Source organism: Acanthochromis polyacanthus, chromosome 22 (genome assembly GCF_021347895.1).
Source record: "Acanthochromis polyacanthus isolate Apoly-LR-REF ecotype Palm Island chromosome 22, KAUST_Apoly_ChrSc, whole genome shotgun sequence".
Taxonomy (NCBI): Eukaryota; Metazoa; Chordata; class Actinopteri; family Pomacentridae; genus Acanthochromis; species Acanthochromis polyacanthus.
In genome coordinates, this window is record NC_067134.1 from 30,315,185 (window position 1) to 30,337,665 (window position 22,481).

General features: G+C 42.7%; 1 protein-coding gene across 1 annotated transcript in view; it reads left to right on the forward strand.

Moving 5' to 3' along the window:
* The first annotated feature begins 1,739 nt into the window (after positions 1-1,739).
* LOC127531929 (NACHT, LRR and PYD domains-containing protein 12-like) overlaps positions 1,740-22,481 on the forward strand; it is a 101,411-nt gene continuing 80,669 nt past the window's right edge. The window contains exons 1-4 of the mRNA XM_051942371.1: positions 1,740-1,988; positions 3,842-3,996; positions 5,441-5,512; positions 6,336-6,618. Of these exons, the coding sequence (XP_051798331.1) occupies positions 5,492-5,512; positions 6,336-6,618 (304 nt within the window). The 5' untranslated portion in view covers positions 1,740-1,988; positions 3,842-3,996; positions 5,441-5,491. The remainder of the gene's footprint in view (positions 1,989-3,841; positions 3,997-5,440; positions 5,513-6,335; positions 6,619-22,481) is intronic.

Genomic DNA, 22,481 nt, shown 5'->3' on the forward strand with positions numbered 1-22,481 from the left:
GACAATTTCACGGAAGGATAGTTCGCATTGTTATCATCAGCCATTGTTCCTCTGGTTCCTCTTGCCAACCAGCGCGGGAATCACGTGACTTCGTGACGTCACTGTTTGTAAACACTGGCGTCTATGGCAAGCCGTTTTAACATTTAATGCCCAGACTGGATATTCGCTACAGATATCTGTAATTCAGTTCTTCCTAGTTGAAAAGAACGTTAGAGATATCAACAACTCTATTTCTCCTATCTGTAATTATCATTTCAGATATCCACAAATACATTCTTCCTAGGAGAAATGATATCACTTTTGCCATTCATGTGTATGGGTTACGTCATTGCGCCTATCCATAATTCTGTTGCAGATATCCGCAATATGAGTTACGGATATCTGCAACTGAATTAAGGATATCCGTAATTCCAGTTGCAGATATCTACAACTGAATTACGGATAGTCAAAATTCCAATTCGAGATATCTCCAACCCCTCCTCAATTACAGATATCTACATGTTCCTTTATGGATATCCATAACTCAGTTTTGACTAGGCGGAATTCGTTGTAGATATCTTAAATTAAAGTAACGCCTAGTCAAAATGACGTTGTAGATATCTCAAATGGGAATTACGGATAGGCAAAACTTGATTGTGGATATCTAAAATTACGTTAGAGATATCTTTAATGAATTTTGACAGAGATATCTAAAACTGGAGATATCTGTAATTATAATTCTGCCTAGGCGAAATGTAATTAAAGATATCTTGAATGACAGTTTTGACTAGACGAAATGACGTTGCAGATATCTGTAATGTCGTGCTATTAGTCCTCCCACTTTCAGGCGGAAAGCGGTGAAATGCATGATTTGAACTTTTGACGCCTTTTTTTGACGCCTTTTTTTGTCTGTCGCGGCCATGGCCTCCCGGCTGGACAACGTTTCCCTTTTTGACAGACTTTTCAGTACAACTACCCATGCTCGACAGGAACTGGCAGCAAGAGACACGGATAATATTGTGAATGCAACGAGACGGCTATTTCGCCGTCAACCGCAAATCCTCCGGAGTAAGTGTTGCCAGCATAGGCTACATACCACCGAACTAGCAAAGTAGCAAAAGCGCGGCTAAATTCATTTCATTTTTCTGGCTGTAATTGATTCAATAAATAGCAATCAAAGTTCCCGATCTCTGCTCTCTGCTTTCTCCCTCAGGTCTCTGTTTCTGCGGTTGCCTTGGTGCTGCGTCTAGCGTCTTAAAGGGACAGTAACATGCGTTCTATGAATTGCTGGTTTACTGTGTGGGTTACATTCACATCTATATAAATGTCTTTTAATTGTGTACAAACTGCTCTTTGCACCACTGTATGGTGCACACTGTCACTATGCACATCTTCAATGTATAGGAAATGTAAGTTGTATTTCTATTTTGCTTTATATTGTACTCCATATCTTTATGTAGTTTAAAACTTACATGCCTCTTTACCATACTTATCTCTCCCCTTTTTGAGCTACTGTAAATGCCAATTTCTCTTGGAGATCAATAAAGTATCAACCTGATCGACAGATTTGATTGATCTATGTATCATGTCTTGTTTTCATTTTTACCTTTACCTAACACTGCAATCTCCCCATGGGATGAGCGTGGTTGTGGTGTGACGCATGTGTGCCTGCGTGCCTGCGTGCCTGCGTGCCTGCGTGCCTGCGTGCCTGCGTGCCTGCGTGCCTGCGTGCCTGCGTGCCTGCGTGCCTGCGTGCCTGCGTGCCTGCGTGCCTGTACAGGGCTGATGATGGTTGGACGCTCATCCCATTCGGCCGCATATGGATAAATAAACAAAATTATTATTATTATTTTTATTGTGATGGTGGCAGTGAAGAGTGACAGGTAAAAGGGAGAAGAGTAGGGGAAAGACATGCAGAAAAGTGCCATAGTTAGGAATCAAACCCAAGCCACTGCACATGGATCACCTGCTTAACCCAATGAGCTACACATGGAGCTACCAGATACTGTGTAAGTACAAATCTGTAATTATATAATTACGTTTCAGTTACGTCATTAGAGATATCCGTAATTCAGGCGAAACTGAGATTTAGATATCTCTATCTGTCCTTTCGAATAGTCAAAATTACGTTATGGATATCTTTAATGAAAATTCCGGATATCCAAAATTCATTCATGCCTAGTCAGAATGGAGTTGTGGTTATCCGCAGTCTTAGTTCCGGATAGTGCAATCTAGGCATTAAATGTTAAAACGGCTTGCCATAGGCGTCTCCCATACCAAGTACACATGTCTGTTTTCGCCAAAGTTGGAAAGATATTCACAGATTCGGACTTCCGGCATCAATAACTCATGAGATATACGTTGTCAAAACATAAACGATGCCTCTTTCAAATCGTTGTAAGGTGGACAATGTGCTACACGGTCAGTTTTATCAAAAGTCGCTGTCTTTAAAGCTGCAGAAATAACATTGGTGTCTATGAGCAGTTGGCGGTGTGACGAGTGAACAGGGACCGTCTGCAAATTGCAAAACCGCTGCAACAGCGAAAAGAGACACTACACAAATATTCAGCAACTTCACTCTTATACACTGTAGATTCACCAAAATCACTGTAGCCATGAATGGGCTGCGGCTGGTCATACTACAACTTTTGGTTTGGTGCTAAATGAAAAATCTGAATTTTAAGGAATTTTTATTATTATTTTATGAGTATTAAAATTCAATAACTTCACTCTTACACACTGTACAGTCACCAAAGTCTCTGGAGTCATCAATCGTCTCTTGCTGGTCATACTACAACTCTTGTTTTGTTGCTAAATTAAAAATCTGAATTTTAAGGAATTTTATTTATTATTATTATTATTTTATTTGTAATAAAATTCAATAACTTCACTCTTACACACTGTAAAATCACCAAAATCACTGGAGTCATCAATGGGCTCCTGCTGGTCATACTACAACTCTTGCTTTGGTGCTAATTGAAAAATCTGAATTTTAAGGAAATGGAATAAATTCCATTACTATAGAGAATTATGTGTTTGGACAAAAAAGTGCACAATGCCCCTATGCCATTTTTCCTGTGTGTTATATAAAATATACCACATACATCAAGAAAAGTGCCATCAAAGCTAGTTTACTCAATCCTTAAACTTCACATACAAACACACACATTAAATATTGTACATAACATCATATGGCAATAACCAACCCAAATGTAATAAAACTGAGTCCCTAAAAACAGTGGGTGATCATTTATATCTGTTTAAAAAAATCTGTCACAACAAAACAAATTCAAAACAATGGACAGTTTTTCTGGAATTATTTTTGAAACAGTTTCTGATCCTTACCCCAGACCAAAATCCTCTTATATCTGATAAGAGCCTAACTTGTGTACAGCCTCTTCAACTGTGGCTGTTGCACAACACACAATACCAAGGGATATTTTTTGTATTACTAATAACATAAAAAATTCCTTAAAATTCAGATTCTTTATTTAGCAACAAACAAAGAGTTGTAGTATGACCAGCAGGAGACAATTGATGACTCCAGAGACTTTGGTGACTGTACAGTGTGTAAGAGTTAAGTTATTGAATTTTAATACTCATAAAATAATAATAAAAATATAAATAATTCCTTAAAATTCAGATTTTTGATTTAGCAAAAACGCAAGAGTTGTAGTATGACCAGGCGCAACCAATTCATGGCTACAGTGATTTTGGTGGCTCGACAGTGTATAAGAGTGAAGTCACTGAATATTTGTGTAGTGTCTCTTTTCGCTATTGCAGCGGTTTTGCTATTTGCAGACGGTCCCTGTTCACTCGTCACACTGCCAACTGCTCATAGACACCAATGTTATTTCTGCAGCTTGAAAGACAGCGACTTTTGATCACATTGTCCGTGTCCACAGTCCGAATCTGTGAATACCTCTCCAATTTTACCTAACTTCCTACCTGTCCCTGAGGTGAGCTGAGTTTGACCAGGAGAGTCTTGGTGTCGCAGCTCATTTTCTGGGTGTGAAGGTAAGTAAAAGACACTTTAAAGTGTTTTCTAGCTGTTGTTAGTTTAGTTCCAGCAGAAATGTGGCTCCACAGCTCCGTGTTCGCTCCTTCATGGGACTAAAAAGTTGTTTTAAGTTGTCGTTAAAGACCACAAACTGACACATTTAGCTAACAGAGGCTGCTGCTAAACCAACTGTTAGCTTGTTAGCTTGTTAGCTCATCTATGTCAGGAAGCCATAGACAGCTCTGTGTTGGTGGGAATTAATTCTAGCGAGGACATGAATTAAACTGAAGAGGACCATAGAAGCATGTCCACATGAGCTCTCTCTGTGTGTGTTTAGTCCTGGTTTGTGTTTTCAGTAGTTCAGGTGTTTGTCTTGTTTTTTTTTTTTTTTTTTTCCTTTATTTACATTGCATTGTATTTACATAGACTTGTCATTTTCCCATTACAATGCATACACATAGCATACAAGCTTGCAATAAAATAAGTTTAAAGGAAGAAAGAAAAAGGAACAACATTGTCTGGGGTTTGGTGACGTCTCTTTGGATTGGAGTAGCTGTGTCCTGTTAGCTTAGCAGCTAGTTCCCTCTGGTTCTGAGTGCATATGTACCCCCCACTAACTGCATGAAGCCTCGGGGTGAAACAGCTAGTTAGCTTTAGCTGGAGTTAGCATAGATGTAGGGGTGATTCTCCTGTTCACATTCAGCCCAGAGTTCTGCACTATGAAGCCAGATTAGTGGCTCAGCAGGTATGTTGAGTCCAAACTCAGAGTTTCCAGGATCCTGAAGGTGTGTCTCTTTGTACCTGACTAGATCTCCATGGTAACCGTGGAGCTAACCTGGTCCAGGTTGTGTTCAGAGTTTAGATGGAAATGGGCTGGAAGAAGCGTCTTCCTTTAACCAAATCCTTTCCTGGCCAGTATTTCTGAGGAAAAAGTTGTTTCTGTAAACATGCTGAGCTTTATGCGACTAAAACCACTGGATGAAATCGTGTAGTTCCAGGATCACACACTATATGTGTGGGGTTGCCATGGGAACCTACATGTATGTGGTGGGTGATGATCAGAAAATGCATAAATGTGTTTTAATGTCTGGTCTGTTTTCTCTGCTGGTACTGCAGCTGATAGAACACAGATTGGAACATTGATTATTTATTGGTATTTATTACACACAATATTCAATCAGTCACATTCATTCATTTGGATTTGGACACAAATTAAAGAGATTTCCTGCATTATGGGATGGAGTCAGACCTAAATGCTCTTCAATACAAGATCATGTTTAAATGTATGAAGTTTAAAGATTCATAGTTTTATTGTTATTATTGTTTATTGTTCAGTAAAATAAATTTATTACACATTTTGTTTAGATTTCAGACTTAAAAGCTAAAAACATGAGAACACGTGTTGAATTTCCCTTCAGGGATTAATAAAGTTATTCTATTGTGCTGTTGTTGTTGTTCCAGCATCTATAAAACACAGGTTTCCTGCTTGGTTGCCCTGACAACAGTGATGTCATGGCCCTACCTGTTCCTCAGGTGAGTTCTGCTTTTGCCGTCTTTTACTGTCTTTGTGTCACAGCTTCTTTTCTCCGCCTGAATGTGAATAAAAGACACTTTAAACTGTTTTTTATCTCTTATGTATCTATAGAACTGATTGAATCATTCATCGTATTTTAACTCAAAAACGTTGACACAATTAAAAAATTAAATAATCTTTTTCCCGAAAACATGTTGGGGTGTTCCCTACCAGCAGGAGTTCTCAAACTGATGCTGAAATCAATGTGTTGTGTGTTTTTTTTTTGTCATTTTGTGTCTTAATTTGTCTCATTTTTTATAGTTTTTCTGTTTTGTCTAAGTTTTACTATTTTGTGCTGCCTTTGTGTCATTTACATTGTAATTTGCTATATTTTTGTAGTTCTGTGTATGTTGTCCCATTTATGTTGTTTTGTGTCTTAATTTGTCTAATTTGGGGAATTTTGGAACACAATTTGTCTAATTTTTCTAGTTTGGGGTCTGAATTTGTCTAATTTTTGACCATTATTGTCATTTTGACTCTCGTTTTTGTCATTTTGTGATGGATCATTATTTAGTATTCATGATGAAAGTAGATGGCAGCCAAGTCAACTCCTGGTTTGTGACGCCTAAACTTTTATTGTCTTGTAAATTAAACAGATGAAACATAAAAAAACTGAAGAAATCAGCTGTTCACAGAGTTGAATGCCTCCAATATGGCTTCCAGAAGAAGAGGAATCAAAAGTGGTTTCTCTGAGTCCTGCAGTCCTGCTGCGACACAACAACCTCCACCACACCAGCAACACAACTGTTCATTAACTGCTGACGTTTTCTTTGACTTTATCAGGGAGCCACGATGACGTCAGAGGACCTCAAAAAGATCCTGGATGATCTGGATGACAAGGAGCTGTCTGATTTCCAGTGGTTCCTGCAGCAGCCCAACAATGTTCAAGGCCTCCCAGCCATCACAAAAAGCCAACTACAGACACGAGACAGGTGTAAAACTGTGGATGTGATGGTGGAGACTTATGGACTTCAGAGAGCTGTGCAGATGACCAGGGTGGTTATAGAGAAGATCCCCAGGAATGATCTGCTGCAGAGGTTTCCTGCCAGCAGCTCAGGACCAGAAGGTCAGTCACAAGACAAGAACAACATGATATCATTACAGTCAGAAAGATGCATGATGGTTCTGTTACAGTCTGATAGAGTTCAGGTTCTGTTACAGTCTGGTAGAGTTCAGGTTCTGTTACAGTCTGGTAGAGTTCAGGTTCTGTTACAGTCTGATAGAGTTCAGGTTCTGTTACAGTCTAACAGCAGAGGTGAGAGGGTGCAGGTAGGAAGGTCTATGCGCTAAAGAGAAATAGACAGACTAGTAAAGGAAAGGAGGCAGTTCAAGAAGCAGTGGAGGAAGGCATCAGAAGAAGAAAGGGAGGAAATGAATGTGTTGCAGGAAGAAGTGAGAAGCAGGTTAGCAGTACTCAGAAGGGCTGAACACCTTAGGGAGAAGAGAAAGAAGAAAGAACGTGCAAGGTTAGCATCTTTTAGGAACTCTTAAGTTTGTGAAGGACATGTTTAATCAGGAAAAAGGAGAACAACTTAAGGCAGCAAAGTCAGAGGTTGAAGAGTATTTGAGGTTGACGTATTCAGATTCAGAGGAGAATAGGAACATAGGTCTTCCTCCTGACATGCCACCATTGGTAGAAATGTGTCAGGAGATGTATGTTAGCCTACTGAGATGGAGAAAAGTTGTGGAGGTGGTCAGACATGCAAAGGTTTCGTCGGCCCCAGGGCCTAATGGAGTCGACAAGAGTTCACCTGGTATCTATAAGATACTGTGGAGTAGGGGTGGGACGGTTCACAAAATCCATGGTTCGGTTCATATCACGGTTTTGTGGTCACGGTTTTCGGTTCGGTTCGGTACACATTAATTGTTTCAAAAGTCAATTATGTCTTGTATAGTAATGTTAAAACTTAAAGAATGAGGCAGCCTGACATTTGATACATTATTGTGACAGTCTTAGGTTAAAGGTAAGTGAGATTCTGGCACTGAAAGCTGAGACATTGGTAGTTCCAACACACGTTTCATTTATTTGCAAAACAATATATCTAAAAAAAAAAAAAGAATCTTACAATTCAGACGGTTGAATTTGTGCATAATATGAAAGAATTTTACATTGCTGTTTTTACAACTCAGATTATACCGTCAACGTAAAGCATAAGCCCTATCATACTTAGGTTCCTTTGAAATCACCACAAAGATAACATTTTCTTCGAACACTAACCCCTTGAAATTAAAGTGCAGTATTTGAAATACAATCAAACAAATGAGGCTGGAATGTTTATCAAACTTAAAGTGTCACTGTGTTATCTAAGGTAACATAAAATAAATAATCCAAATGAAGAGGTCAATAATATAAAATGCAGCGTAAACCAAACGTAACAGATAATGCACTCTACTGCACTCCCTCACACAGCTCTGGTCATTCTATTCTCTTCAGCTGAAGTGCTTGCGGGAGGGGATTTTATATCGCGGCTCGAGTGCCTTTATCATGAACTGAAATCCCGTACCCTCAACTACGGCAAAAGGTTGCATGTCTTTAGCGATGAAACACCCCAGTGCTTTCGTTATCCCTTTCGCCTTGTCTGACTGGTCTTTGTACATTTGTTTAAAAGCCACGGGGAGGAGAATTTGTGCAGCCCTGGCCGGCTCCTTGCCTAGCTCTCCACCCCTCCTGCTTGCGCTGCACGTCACTGTGGGGTGATGTCTCCGCAGATGAGCCGACATGTTAGATGTGTTTCCGCTAGCGTAAGTGACACGCGTTGCACAGTGCTTGCACACTGTCGTGCTTTTGTCCACAACTTTCTTACCGCTTTCGTGGGTCACCCTGAATGCAAAATGGTCCCACACACCAGACCTATATAACGCTGCTGACGCATCTTCCAGCTCCAAGTCTTCTCCGCTCGCCATGTCCGCACCTTCTCTTCAATTGATTTCCTGGGACCCACCCAAAGTTGAGCATGAGTATGAACCGAATGGTACGCATGCGCCCCGAACCGAGACAGCCGTCCCGAACGGTTCGGGTCGGTTTCATAAACCGTCCCATCCCTACTGTGGAGATATCTGAGAATAGTCTGGGAGAAACACAGTATTATTCAAGAGCACGGCATAGGACAGGAGTTGTTTTCATCTCTAAGGAGAAGGATTCATCAGACCTCAGCCAGTTTTGGATGATTTCTCTCCTAAATGTTGAGGGAAGGATTTTCTTCAGTGTTGTAGCTCAGAGGTTTGCTAGTTACTTCGTGAGGAATGGTCTGATAGATTCTACAGCACAGAAGGCAGGGATACTGGAATTTTGTGGGTGCTTGGAGCAGAAAAGCATGATTTGGCATCAGATTCAGACAGCTAAGAGGGAGAGCAGAGACTTGAATGTTGTGTTTTTAGATCTGGCTCATGCCTTATTTGGAGTTCCTTTCACTACTTTAAAGTGCCAGAGATGGTTGGTAACATGGTGAAAGCATATTTCAGGACATCAGATTATGTGCAAGTACAGGAGATTTTCCAACAGGCTGGCAAAGATTGGAGGTTGGTATTATGGCAGGATGTAAAGTTTCACTGTTAGCTTTCACAATGGCTATGGAGTTAATGATCAGGGCTTCGAAGTGGGTCGTAGGTGGAGAGAGACGGCAGAATGGAATGAGTCTTCTACCAGTTAGAGCTTCTATGGATGATATGACACTGATAACTACAACAGTAAATTACAAAGAGGTTGTTCGATAGAATAAATAGGAATCTCAGATGAGCTAGTATGAGGATCAAGTCTAGTAAATCGAGGAGTATTTCATTATACAGAGGGAAAGTAAGTGATAAGAAATTTTATATCCTAGATTAATGAGGCCAATATCCATTTATGAAGTCCCATTATCCATGGCAGAGAGAATGGAAAGCCTAGTTAGTTCTTATATCAGGAAATGGTTGGGTGTTCCCAGGTGCTGAAGCATTGTAGCTTTGTATGTGAAAGGGAAATTTCAGCTGCCAGTATCCAGTCTAACAGAGGAGTTTAAATGCACCAAGGTTAGGACAGAGCTCTTATTGTCTGGGAGGAAGAACAGTTTAGTTAGCAATGTGGTTCTGAATCCTACCAGGGGAGGAAATGGAACCAGAGAGCAGCAGTGCAGGAGGCAGAGGCAGCTCTGAGGCTGCAGAAATACTAAATAATGTTCAATTTGGCCGTGGCTTGGCCCAGGTAAACCAGCGTGGAACAAAGCAAGTCCAAAGGAGAAAAGAAAGCTGGTAGTGGAACAGATGTGTAGACAAGAGGAACTGTTAAGGGGGACAAAGGCAGTTGGTCAGGCCAAACAGGGGCAGTGGTTGAGCTGGGAAGGTGTTGAGAAGAGGAAGCTCAGCTGGAGGGACCTGTGGAAGATGGAAGAAAGCTGTATTAGATTTCTAATAGGGGCAACATATGATGTGTTTCCAACCCCCCAGAACCTCAGACTCTGGGTAGATGGAGACCAATCATGTCCGCTGTGCTCAGATACTGCTAGCTTACAGCATATTTTGTCTGATTGTAGATTAGCCTGTCACAAGGCCGGTATACATGGAGGCATAATCAGGTGCTGAGAAGCTCAGCTTATGGAGAGGAGAAAGCAGGAGAATTCTGGAAGTTCTAGTAAGGAGAGGTTAGTGGAGAAATTAGTTGGAGATGGGGAGAAGGATAGAGGCCTTAAAGGGGAACTTCGGTTTTTTTCAACCTGGGGTCTGTTTCCATATGTAATTTCATACATGTGAGTGATGGAGAAATGAATTTTCGACATAGCTCCAGTATTTAGCCAGGCAGGCAGCTGAGCAGCTCAGCTCACAGCTCGGCTAGCGAAAAGTATGGGGCAGCTGGCCCCCCCGCATCACAGTCCGCCCTAACGTGCTTTTGCCCCACACTGACCGGCTCAGATAGTCTCAGTGAGTGTCCCACAACATCCTCGAGATGAGAAGTGAACAAAAACCTCCACATTACCTGGCGATCGCTCTTTGTTGTGGTCTGTATCCAAATCTCAGGACGCTAGAAAGCAAATCTCATTCCGAAATCGCACGAGAGCTCACGCCAAAACACGGGTTTTGCCCAAGGACACATCAGCACATGACTGGGCAAGAGCGGGAATCGAACCGCCTCCCCTTCGGTCATTGGACGACCTGCTCTACCACCTGATCCACAGCCACCACATAGTTGGCAGTGATGGTGAAATTGAAGCTTCTTGAAGTGATGAACCACTTTGACACAATTGCACACTGCTTTGAAGCATTTAGGACGACCAGAAGAGTGACATCTGCTGGCTCTGTCAGAACTGCATCTCAGTGGAAAAAAAACATGAAAAAGCCTCAGCTGTGTAAAGAGATGCTAAAAACTTTGCCCTGCTTGGGGTGGGATTGGCCAAGAGCTCAGGAGAGGTGTGCATCACAAACCCAGACCTCAGAGAAAGGTCAAACCTCAACAGGCAGTTCCTCTTCAGACCACATCATATACAGAATCCCAGGAATCACTGCTCACTGGTGTGTACAGTGATGGGTCAGGGATCCTCGGTCCTTCATTGAGTGCTCATCCTTCTTGTTTGGAGCACAAGTGTCTTGTGTTTAAATGAACTGTTTAATTAGCTGAGTCCCATCAACTGAAGTGTTGGTGAAAGATAGAACATCCATCCCACCTGTGGTGAGGTTCATGGTCTCTCTGCTCTCCCTGAAGAGGAGCTACACCCTCATAGGGACCCTATGAGCCTTTTCAGATGTGAGGCTGTTCAAAGGTTTTTGGTTCCTTTCAGACTGTAGGGACTGAGAGCCAATCACTAGGCAGCAGAGTGTCTCCTGAGACTGAGGCCCCATCCACACGAAGACGAACGTATAAGCTTCTTGCCGAATCTGCGTATCATCCCCACGAAGACGGCGTTTTGGGGGTCTGCAAACGATCATTTTTGAAACCGGGTTCCAGAGTGGAAAGATTTTGAAATGCGTTTACGCAACTCCGTGTTTACGGGCAATCCGCTTCTTTTCAGAAACGCTTGCGTCATAGTTTTGTATCTTCATTGACACGCAAGTGCAGTTTGACACTCATGCTTCCCAGCTTGGTCTCTGTTTACAGCTTTTGCTGCAAGTGCCCATGCCCACTGTTTTTTCTTCTGTTTGCGCGTTTCTGTCATATCGTTACAGCGCCCCTAGAGGTCTGGCATGTGTTTTACAGCGTTTCCATGCATATCGAGTGCATTCGTGTGGACGCACACATTTTCTGAGATGCCTTCGTCTTTATGGTGATCGTTTTTGAAACTGTTCAGCGTTTTGTCTTCGTGTGGATGGGGCCTGAGAGAGAATGAAGAGTCCAGCTCACTGACGCTATGAGGAGTCCAGACTTCATCAAGAATGGAGATAAAGAGTTTAAACACATGAGTTTGGAGATCCTTAGTTTGGTTCCAGTGGGGTTCATGTTTGAGTGAAAACCAAAGCATGAGTCTCAACAGCACAAGTAGAAGTGAAGGAACCTGAAGAACCAGGACTGGAGATCAGAAGACGATTGTTCTGGAACAACATCAGAGATGGAACCGAGTCTGACAGTGATTTAATGGCTGCCATCAGCATCAAGTTGACTATTTTTCAGATTGTAAAGAAGGAAAAAGTCCAAAATGTGACTTGTCCAAGTGTGTGTCCTTATTTGAATCCAACAGACCAACTTTGGGGTATTTTAAAGACAAAGGTAGAGCAACACAAACCCTCCAACAAAGAGCAGATGAAGACCTAGTCTCTGAAGATGGAGGAACATCTCTGCAGAAATGTGGTTTCTTCATGCTGAGGAGGATTAAATGTGTCATCAAAAATAAAGGTGGATGTAGAAAGTAATGAAAAAAATCCACCATTCTAATGACAGTAATGAAAGATGTACTGACCTTTATTGGATTCATTTCTTGCTGTTTGGCCTGTATTCTTCATTTAGGAAATCTCAGACCTGCCAACCTTGGTGAAATATTTTGCGTACCACTTAATCTCACACACGCACGCGCAAACACACACACACACACACACACACACACACACACACACACACACACACACACACACACACACAGCTTGCGCTCATGTCGATAGGAAAAAAAAACTCGATGATTATTTCCCTGATATGACATTGTATTTTCAACGTGAAAGTAACGTTATTAACAGTATTTGCCAAAAGACACACACGTACACTCACACGTGTGCACACACACACACACACACACACACACACACACACACACACACACACACACAAACACACACACACACACACACACAGAGACACACACACCATTTTACCATTTTAACCGCCAGCTGCTGCGGGTGGGGGCACAGGGAACGGGGAGAGAGGCGGAGGGAGGCAGAGGACAGGAGAGAGCGGGCCAACAAGGGTTCGGCAGACTCGTTATTCTCCGCTACTCTATGATGATTGGTTGAAATTGCACCACGACACTGCTGCATCATGCATGAGTATTGCACGTCCACATTTCTAACAGCACTCACAGATGTCTGCAGCTTTTTGCGTAGTTTAATGAGGCGGAGCGTACCAGCGTATTTTGATGTCATATTGTGTACCTGCTACGCAAAATGCGTACAGGTTGGCAGGTCTGAAATCTAAACTGTCAGTTTGTTTTTAATTGGATCAAATACTTTACTGCTCAGCTTCAAAGTAATCTGATGACTGTAATGGGCTCCACTTTGGATTATTTTCAAATTTAAATAATATTGCAGAGGACTGTATTCTGGACATAGTGGGATGTATTTGTTGTTAAATTCACTGCTGTCTTTTCAACAGGACAGAAAATACTGAACTTAATGTTTTACTTATTTTCTTGTCTTTGTCTCTTCAGACTTAATAACTGTAATCTGTCAGAGAGAAGCTGTGGAGCTCTGTCCTCAGTCCTCAGCTCCCAGTCCTCCAGTGTGACAGAGCTGGACCTGAGTAACAACAACCTGCAGGATTCAGGAGTGGAGAGTCTTTCTGCTGGACTGGAGAGTCCACACTGTAAACTGGAAGCTCTCAGGTCAGGACTCATCAACCTGTTCAACTGATGACCATTTAAAATGTGTTTTTATTCATGATGAGCAGAACAGCTGAGGTGGGAGGTTTTCTGTATTTGTACGACTCAGATCAGTTGTGTTACTGGCCTTTAACTCTAGTTTCTCTTAATGAGGCCTCTTCCACGACAGGAACTGAACAACCTGGAACCTGCATCACAGAACCAGAACCTGTAAGAACCTGTGAGGTCTTGGTTCCAGGTTCTGTTTTAGTTTCCACTGTTTTACTATATAGAATGTTTCAGATAGACGTTGATGAAAAGGAAACACCAGAACAAACATCTCATGTTCACACTTGAACTTGTTTTATGGATCTTCTCCAGGTTGTTTTCTCCTGACGAGATCCTTTCTTGTGTCGTTTCTACTCTCAGATGTTCGTCTCTTTGGATAAAAGCATCTGATACATGAAACTGTAGAAAGTTCAGTTTGTTCAATGACTGAACTCAGTGCAGTTCAGCTGGTGGACAGTTGGACTGTTGTTCAGGTCCAATTCCTTCTCACCATTGGAGCCCAAACAGCCACTGAAGCAGTTTTGTCTTCTGTCTTCACTGAGATCAAAGTTCAGATCCTCTTGATCTACTCTTATGATCTAGAGAGATTTGGGGTGTTTGCTAACAGCAGAGGTGAGAGGGTGCAGGTAGGAAGGTCTATGCGCTAAAGAGAAATAGACAGACTAGTAAAGGAAAGGAGGCAGTTCAAGAAGCAGTGGAGGAAGGCATCAGAAGAAGAAAGGGAGGAAATGAATGTGTTGCAGGAAGAAGTGAGAAGCAGGTTAGCAGTACTCAGAAGGGCTGAACACCTTAGGGAGAAGAGAAAGAAGAAAGAACGTGCAAGGTTAGCATCTTTTAGGAACTCTTAAGTTTGTGAAGGACATGTTTAATCAGGAAAAAGGAGAACAACTTAAGGCAGCAAAGTCAGAGGTTGAAGAGTATTTGAGGTTGACGTATTCAGATTCAGAGGAGAATAGGAACATAGGTCTTCCTCCTGACATGCCACCATTGGTAGAAATGTGTCAGGAGATGTATGTTAGCCTACTGAGATGGAGAAAAGTTGTGGAGGTGGTCAGACATGCAAAGGTTTCGTCGGCCCCAGGGCCTAATGGAGTCCACTGCAGGGTCGACAAGAGTTCACCTGGTATCTATAAGATACTGTGGAGTAGGGGTGGGACGGTTCACAAAATCCATGGTTCGGTTCATATCACGGTTTTGTGGTCACGGTTTTCGGTTCGGTTCGGTACACATTAATTGTTTCAAAAGTCAATTATGTCTTGTATAGTAATGTTAAAACTTAAAGAATGAGGCAGCCTGACATTTGATACATTATTGTGACAGTCTTAGGTTAAAGGTAAGTGAGATTCTGGCACTGAAAGCTGAGACATTGGTAGTTCCAACACACGTTTCATTTATTTGCAAAACAATATATCTAAAAAAAAAAAAAAGAATCTTACAATTCAGACGGTTGAATTTGTGCATAATATGAAAGAATTTTACATTGCTGTTTTTACAACTCAGATTATACCGTCAACGTAAAGCATAAGCCCTATCATACTTAGGTTCCTTTGAAATCACCACAAAGATAACATTTTTCTTCGAACACTAACCCCTTGAAATTAAAGTGCAGTATTTGAAATACAATCAAACAAATGAGGCTGGAATGTTTATCAAACTTAAAGTGTCACTGTGTTATCTAAGGTAACATAAAATAAATAATCCAAATGAAGAGGTCAATAATATAAAATGCAGCGTAAACCAAACGTAACAGATAATGCACTCTACTGCACTCCCTCACACAGCTCTGGTCATTCTATTCTCTTCAGCTGAAGTGCTTGCGGGAGGGGATTTTATATCGCGGCTCGAGTGCCTTTATCATGAACTGAAATCCCGTACCCTCAACTACGGCAAAAGGTTGCATGTCTTTAGCGATGAAACACCCCAGTGCTTTCGTTATCCCTTTCGCCTTGTCTGACTGGTCTTTGTACATTTGTTTAAAAGCCACGGGGAGGAGAATTTGTGCAGCCCTGGCCGGCTCCTTGCCTAGCTCTCCACCCCTCCTGCTTGCGCTGCACGTCACTGTGGGGTGATGTCTCCGCAGATGAGCCGACATGTTAGATGTGTTTCCGCTAGCGTAAGTGACACGCGTTGCACAGTGCTTGCACACTGTCGTGCTTTTGTCCACAACTTTCTTACCGCTTTCGTGGGTCACCCTGAATGCAAAATGGTCCCACACACCAGACCTATATAACGCTGCTGACGCATCTTCCAGCTCCAAGTCTTCTCCGCTCGCCATGTCCGCACCTTCTCTTCAATTGATTTCCTGGGACCCACCCAAAGTTGAGCATGAGTATGAACCGAATGGTACGCATGCGCCCCGAACCGAGACAGCCGTCCCCGAACGGTTCGGGTCGGTTTCATAAACCGTCCCATCCCTACTGTGGAGATATCTGAGAATAGTCTGGGAGAAACACAGTATTATTCAAGAGCACGGCATAGGACAGGAGTTGTTTTCATCTCTAAGGAGAAGGATTCATCAGACCTCAGCCAGTTTTGGGATGATTTCTCTCCTAAATGTTGAGGGAAGGATTTTCTTCAGTGTTGTAGCTCAGAGGTTTGCTAGTTACTTCGTGAGGAATGGTCTGATAGATTCTACAGCACAGAAGGCAGGGATACTGGAATTTTGTGGGTGCTTGGAGCAGAAAAGCATGATTTGGCATCAGATTCAGACAGCTAAGAGGGAGAGCAGAGACTTGAATGTTGTGTTTTTAGATCTGGCTCATGCCTTATTGGAGTTCCTTTCACTACTTTAAAGTGCCAGAGATGGTTGGTAACATGGTGAAAGCATATTTCAGGACATCAGATTATGTGCAAGTACAGGAGATTTTCCAACAGGCTGGCAAAGATTGGAGGTTGGTATTATGGCAGGATGTAAAGTTTCACTGTTAGCTTTCACAATGGCTATGGAGTTAATGATCAGGGCTTCGAAGTGGGTCGTAGGTGGAGAGAGACGGCAGAATGGAATGAGTCTTCTACAGTTAGAGCTTCTATGGATGATATGACACTGATAACTACAACAGTAAATTACAAAGAGGTTGTTCGATAGAATAAATAGGAATCTCAGATGAGCTAGTATGAGGATCAAGTCTAGTAAATCGAAGGAGTATTTCATTATACAGAGGGAAAGTAGTGATAAGAAATTTTATATCCTAGATTAATGAGGCCAATATCCATTTATGAAGTCCCATTATCCATGGCAGAGAGAATGGAAAGCCTAGTTAGTTCTTATATCAGGAAATGGTTGGGTGTTCCCAGGTGCTGAAGCATTGTAGCTTTGTATGTGAAAGGGAAATTTCAGCTGCCAGTATCCAGTCTAACAGAGGAGTTTAAATGCACCAAGGTTAGGACAGAGCTCTTATTGTCTGGGAGGAAGAACAGTTTAGTTAGCAATGTGGTTCTGAATCCTACCAGGGGAGGAAATGGAACCAGAGAGCAGCAGTGCAGGAGGCAGAGGCAGCTCTGAGGCTGCAGAAATACTAAATAATGTTCAATTTGGCCGTGGCTTGGCCCAGGTAAACCAGCGTGGAACAAAGCAAGTCCAAAGGAGAAAAGAAAGCTGGTAGTGGAACAGATGTGTAGACAAGAGGAACTGTTAAGGGGGACAAAGGCAGTTGGTCAGGCCAAACAGGGGCAGTGGTTGAGCTGGGAAGGTGTTGAGAAGAGGAAGCTCAGCTGGAGGGACCTGTGGAAGATGGAAGAAAGCTGTATTAGATTTCTAATAGGGGCAACATATGATGTGTTTCCAACCCCCCAGAACCTCAGACTCTGGGTAGATGGAGACCAATCATGTCCGCTGTGCTCAGATACTGCTAGCTTACAGCATATTTTGTCTGATTGTAGATTAGCCTGTCACAAGGCGGTATACATGGAGGCATAATCAGGTGCTGAGAAGCTCAGCTTATGGAGAGGAGAAAGCAGGAGAATTCTGGAAGTTCTAGTAAGGAGAGGTTAGTGGAGAAATTAGTTGGAGATGGGGAGAAGGATAGAGGCCTTAAAGGGGAACTTCGGTTTTTTTTCAACCTGGGGTCTGTTTCCATATGTAATTTCATACATGTGAGTGATGGAGAAATGAATTTTCGACATAGCTCCAGTATTTAGCCAGGCAGGCAGCTGAGCAGCTCAGCTCACAGCTCGGCTAGCGAAAAGTATGGGGCAGCTGGCCCCCCCGCATCACAGTCCGCCCTAACGTGCTTTTGCCCCACACTGACCGGCTCAGATAGTCTCAGTGAGTGTCCCACAACATCCTCGAGATGGAAGTGAACAAAAACCTCCACATTACCTGGCGATCGCTCTTTGTTGTGGTCTGTATCCAAATCTTCAGGACGCTAGAAAGCAAATCTCATTCCGAAATCGCACGAGAGCTCACAGCCAAAACACGGGTTTTGCCAAGGACACATCAGCACATGACTGGGCAAGAGCGGGAATCGAACCGCCTCCCCTTCGGTCATTGGACGACCTGCTCTACCACCTGATTCCACAGCCACCACATAGTTGGCAGTGATGGTGAAATTGAAGCTTCTTGAAGTGATGAACCACTTGACACAAATTGCACACTGCTTTGAAGCATTTAGGACGACCAGAAGAGTGACATCTGCTGGCTCTGTCAGAACTGCATCTCAGTGGAAAAAAAACAATGAAAGCCTCAGCTGTGTAAGAGATGCTAAAAAACTTTGCCCTGCTTGGGGTGGGATTGGCCAAGAGCTCAGGAGAGGTGTGCATCACAAACCCAGACCTCAGAGAAAGGTCAAACCTCAACAGGCAGTTCCTCTTCAGACCACATCATATACAGAATCCCAGGAATCACTGCTCCACTGGTGTGTACAGTGATGGGTCAGGGATCCTCGGTCCTTCATTGAGTGCTCATCCTTCTTGTTTGGAGCACAAGTGTCTTGTGTTTTAAATGAACTGTTTAATTAGCTGAGTCCCATCAACTGAAGTGTTGGTGAAAGATAGAACATCCATCCCACCTGTGGTGAGGTTCATGGTCTCTCTGCTCTCCTGAAGAGGAGCTACAACCCTCATAGGGACCCTATGAGCCTTTTCAGATGTGAGGCTGTTCAAAGGTTTTTGGTTCCTTTCAGACTGTAGGGACTGAGAGCCAATCACTAGGCAGCAGAGTGTCTCCTGAGACTGAGGCCCCATCCACACGAAGACGAACGTATAAGCTTCTTGCCGAATCTGCGTATCATCCCCACGAAGACGGCGTTTTGGGGGTCTGCAAACGATCATTTTTGAAACGCGGGGTTCCAGAGTGGAAAGATTTTTGAAATGCGTTTACAGCAACTCCGTGTTTACGGGCAATCCGCTTCTTTTCAGAAACGGCTTGCGTCATAGTTTTTGTATCTTCATTGACAACGCAGTGCAGTTTGACACTCATGCTTCCCAGCTTGGTCTCTGTTTACAGCTTTGCTGCAAGTGCCCCATGCCCACTGTTTTTTCTTCTGTTTGCGCGTTTCTGTCATATCGTTACAGCGCCCCTAGAGGTCTGGCATGTGTTTTACAGCGTTTCCATGCATATCGAGTGCTTCGTGTGACGCACACATTTTCTGAGATGCCTTCGTCTTTATGGTGATCGTTTTTGAAACTGTTCAGCGTTTGTCTTCGTGTGATGGGGCCTGAGAGAGAATGAGAGTCCAGCTCACTGACGCTATGAGGAGTCCCAGACTTCATCAAGATGGAGATAAAGAGTTTAAACACATGAGTTTGGAGATCCTTGTTTGGTTCCAGTGGGGTTCATGTTTGAGTGAAAACCAAAGCATGAGTCTCAACAGCACAAGTAAAGTGAAGGAACCTGAAGAACCAGGACTGGAGATCAGAAGACATTGTTCTGGAACAACATCAGAGATGGAACCGAGTCTGACAGTGATTTAATGGCTGCCATCAGCATCAAGTTGACTATTTTTCAGATTGTAAAGAAGGAAAAGTCCAAATGTGACTTGTCCAAGTGTGTGTCCTTATTTGAATCCAACAGACCAACTTTGGGGTATTTTAAAGACAAAGGTAGAGCAACACAAACCCTCCAACAAAGAGCAGATGAAGACCTAGTCTCTGAAGATGGAGGAACATCTCTGCAGAAATGTGGTTTCTTCATGCTGAGGAGGATTAAATGTGTCATCAAAAATAAAGGTGGATGTAGAAAGTATGAAAAAATCCACCATTCTAATGACAGTAATGAAAGATGTACTGACCTTTATTGGATTCATTTCTTGCTGTTTGGGCCTGTATTCTTCATTTAGGAAATCTCAGACCTGCCAACCTTGGTGAAATATTTTGCGTACCACTTAATCTCACACACGCACGCGCAAACACACACACCACACACACACACACACACACACACACACACACCACACACACACACACACACAGCTTGCGCTCATGTCGATAGGAAAAAAACTCGATGATTATTTCCCTGATATGACATTGTATTTTCAACGTGAAAGTAACGTTATTAACAGTATTTGCCAAAAGACACACACCGTACACTCACACGTGTGCACACACACACACACACACACACACACACACACACACACACACACACAAACACACACACACACACACACACAGAGACACACACACCATTTTACCATTTTAACCGCCAGCTGCTGCGGGTGGGGGCACAGGGAACGGGGAGAGAGGCGGAGGGAGCAGAGACAGGAGAGAGCGGGCCAACAAGGGTTCGCAGACTCGTTATTCTCCGCTACTCTATGATGATTGGTTGAAATTGCACCACGACACTGCTGCATCATGCATGAGTATTGCACGTCCACATTTCTAACAGCACTCACAGATGTCTGCAGCTTTTTGCGTAGTTTAATGAGGCGGAGCGTACCAGCGTATTTGATGTCATATTGTGTACCTGCTACGCAAATGCGTACAGGTTGGCAGGTCTGAAATCTAAACTGTCAGTTTGTTTTTAATTGGATCAAATACTTTACTGCTCAGCTTCAAAGTAATCTGATGACTGTAATGGGCTCCACTTTGGATTATTTTCAAATTTAAATAATATTGCAGAGGACTGTATTCTGGACATAGTGGGATGTATTTGTTGTTAAATTCACTGCTGTCTTTTCAACAGGACAGAAAATACTGAACTTAATGTTTTACTTATTTTCTTGTCTTTGTCTCTTCAGACTTAATAACTGTAATCTGTCAGAGAGAAGCTGTGGAGCTCTGTCCTCAGTCCTCAGCTCCCAGTCCTCCAGTGTGACAGAGCTGGACCTGAGTAACAACAACCTGCAGGATTCAGGAGTGGAGAGTCTTTCTGCTGGACTGGAGAGTCCACACTGTAAACTGGAAGCTCTCAGGTCAGGACTCATCAACCTGTTCAACTGATGACCATTTAAAATGTGTTTTTATTCATGATGAGCAGAACAGCTGAGGTGGGAGGTTTTCTGTATTTGTACGACTCAGATCAGTTGTGTTACTGGCCTTTAACTCTAGTTTCTCTTAATGAGGCCTCTTCCACGACAGGAACTGAACAACCTGGAACCTGCATCACAGAACCAGAACCTGTAAGAACCTGTGAGGTCTTGGTTCCAGGTTCTGTTTTAGTTTCCACTGTTTACTATATAGAATGTTTCAGATAGACGTTGATGAAAAGGAAACACCAGAACAAACATCTCATGTTCACACTTGAACTTGTTTTATGGATCTTCTCCAGGTTGTTTTCTCCTGACGAGATCCTTTCTTGTGTCGTTTCTACTCTCAGATGTTCGTCTCTTTGGATAAAAGCATCTGATACATGAAACTGTAGAAAGTTCAGTTTGTTCAATGACTGAACTCAGTGCAGTTCAGCTGGTGGACAGTTGGACTGTTGTTCAGGTCCAATTCCTTCTCACCATTGGAGCCCAAACAGCCACTGAAGCAGTTTTGTCTTCTGTCTTCACTGAGATCAAAGTTCAGATCCTCTTGATCTACTCTTATGATCTAGAGAGATTTGGGGTGTTTGCTAACAGCAGAGGTGAGAGGGTGCAGGTAGGAAGGTCTATGCGCTAAAGAGAAATAGACAGACTAGTAAAGGAAAGGAGGCAGTTCAAGAAGCAGTGGAGGAAGGCATCAGAAGAAGAAAGGGAGGAAATGAATGTGTTGCAGGAAGAAGTGAGAAGCAGGTTAGCAGTACTCAGAAGGGCTGAACACCTTAGGGAGAAGAGAAAGAAGAAAGAACGTGCAAGGTTAGCATCTTTTAGGAACTCTTAAGTTTGTGAAGGACATGTTTAATCAGGAAAAAGGAGAACAACTTAAGGCAGCAAAGTCAGAGGTTGAAGAGTATTTGAGGTTGACGTATTCAGATTCAGAGGAGAATAGGAACATAGGTCTTCCTCCTGACATGCCACCATTGGTAGAAATGTGTCAGGAGATGTATGTTAGCCTACTGAGATGGAGAAAAGTTGTGGAGGTGGTCAGACATGCAAAGGTTTCGTCGGCCCCAGGGCCTAATGGAGTCCACTGCAGGGTCGACAAGAGTTCACCTGGTATCTATAAGATACTGTGGAGTAGGGGTGGGACGGTTCACAAAATCCATGGTTCGGTTCATATCACGGTTTTGTGGTCACGGTTTTCGGTTCGGTTCGGTACACATTAATTGTTTCAAAAGTCAATTATGTCTTGTATAGTAATGTTAAAACTTAAAGAATGAGGCAGCCTGACATTTGATACATTATTGTGACAGTCTTAGGTTAAAGGTAAGTGAGATTCTGGCACTGAAAGCTGAGACATTGGTAGTTCCAACACACGTTTCATTTATTTGCAAAACAATATATCTAAAAAAAAAAAAAGAATCTTACAATTCAGACGGTTGAATTTGTGCATAATATGAAAGAATTTTACATTGCTGTTTTACAACTCAGAT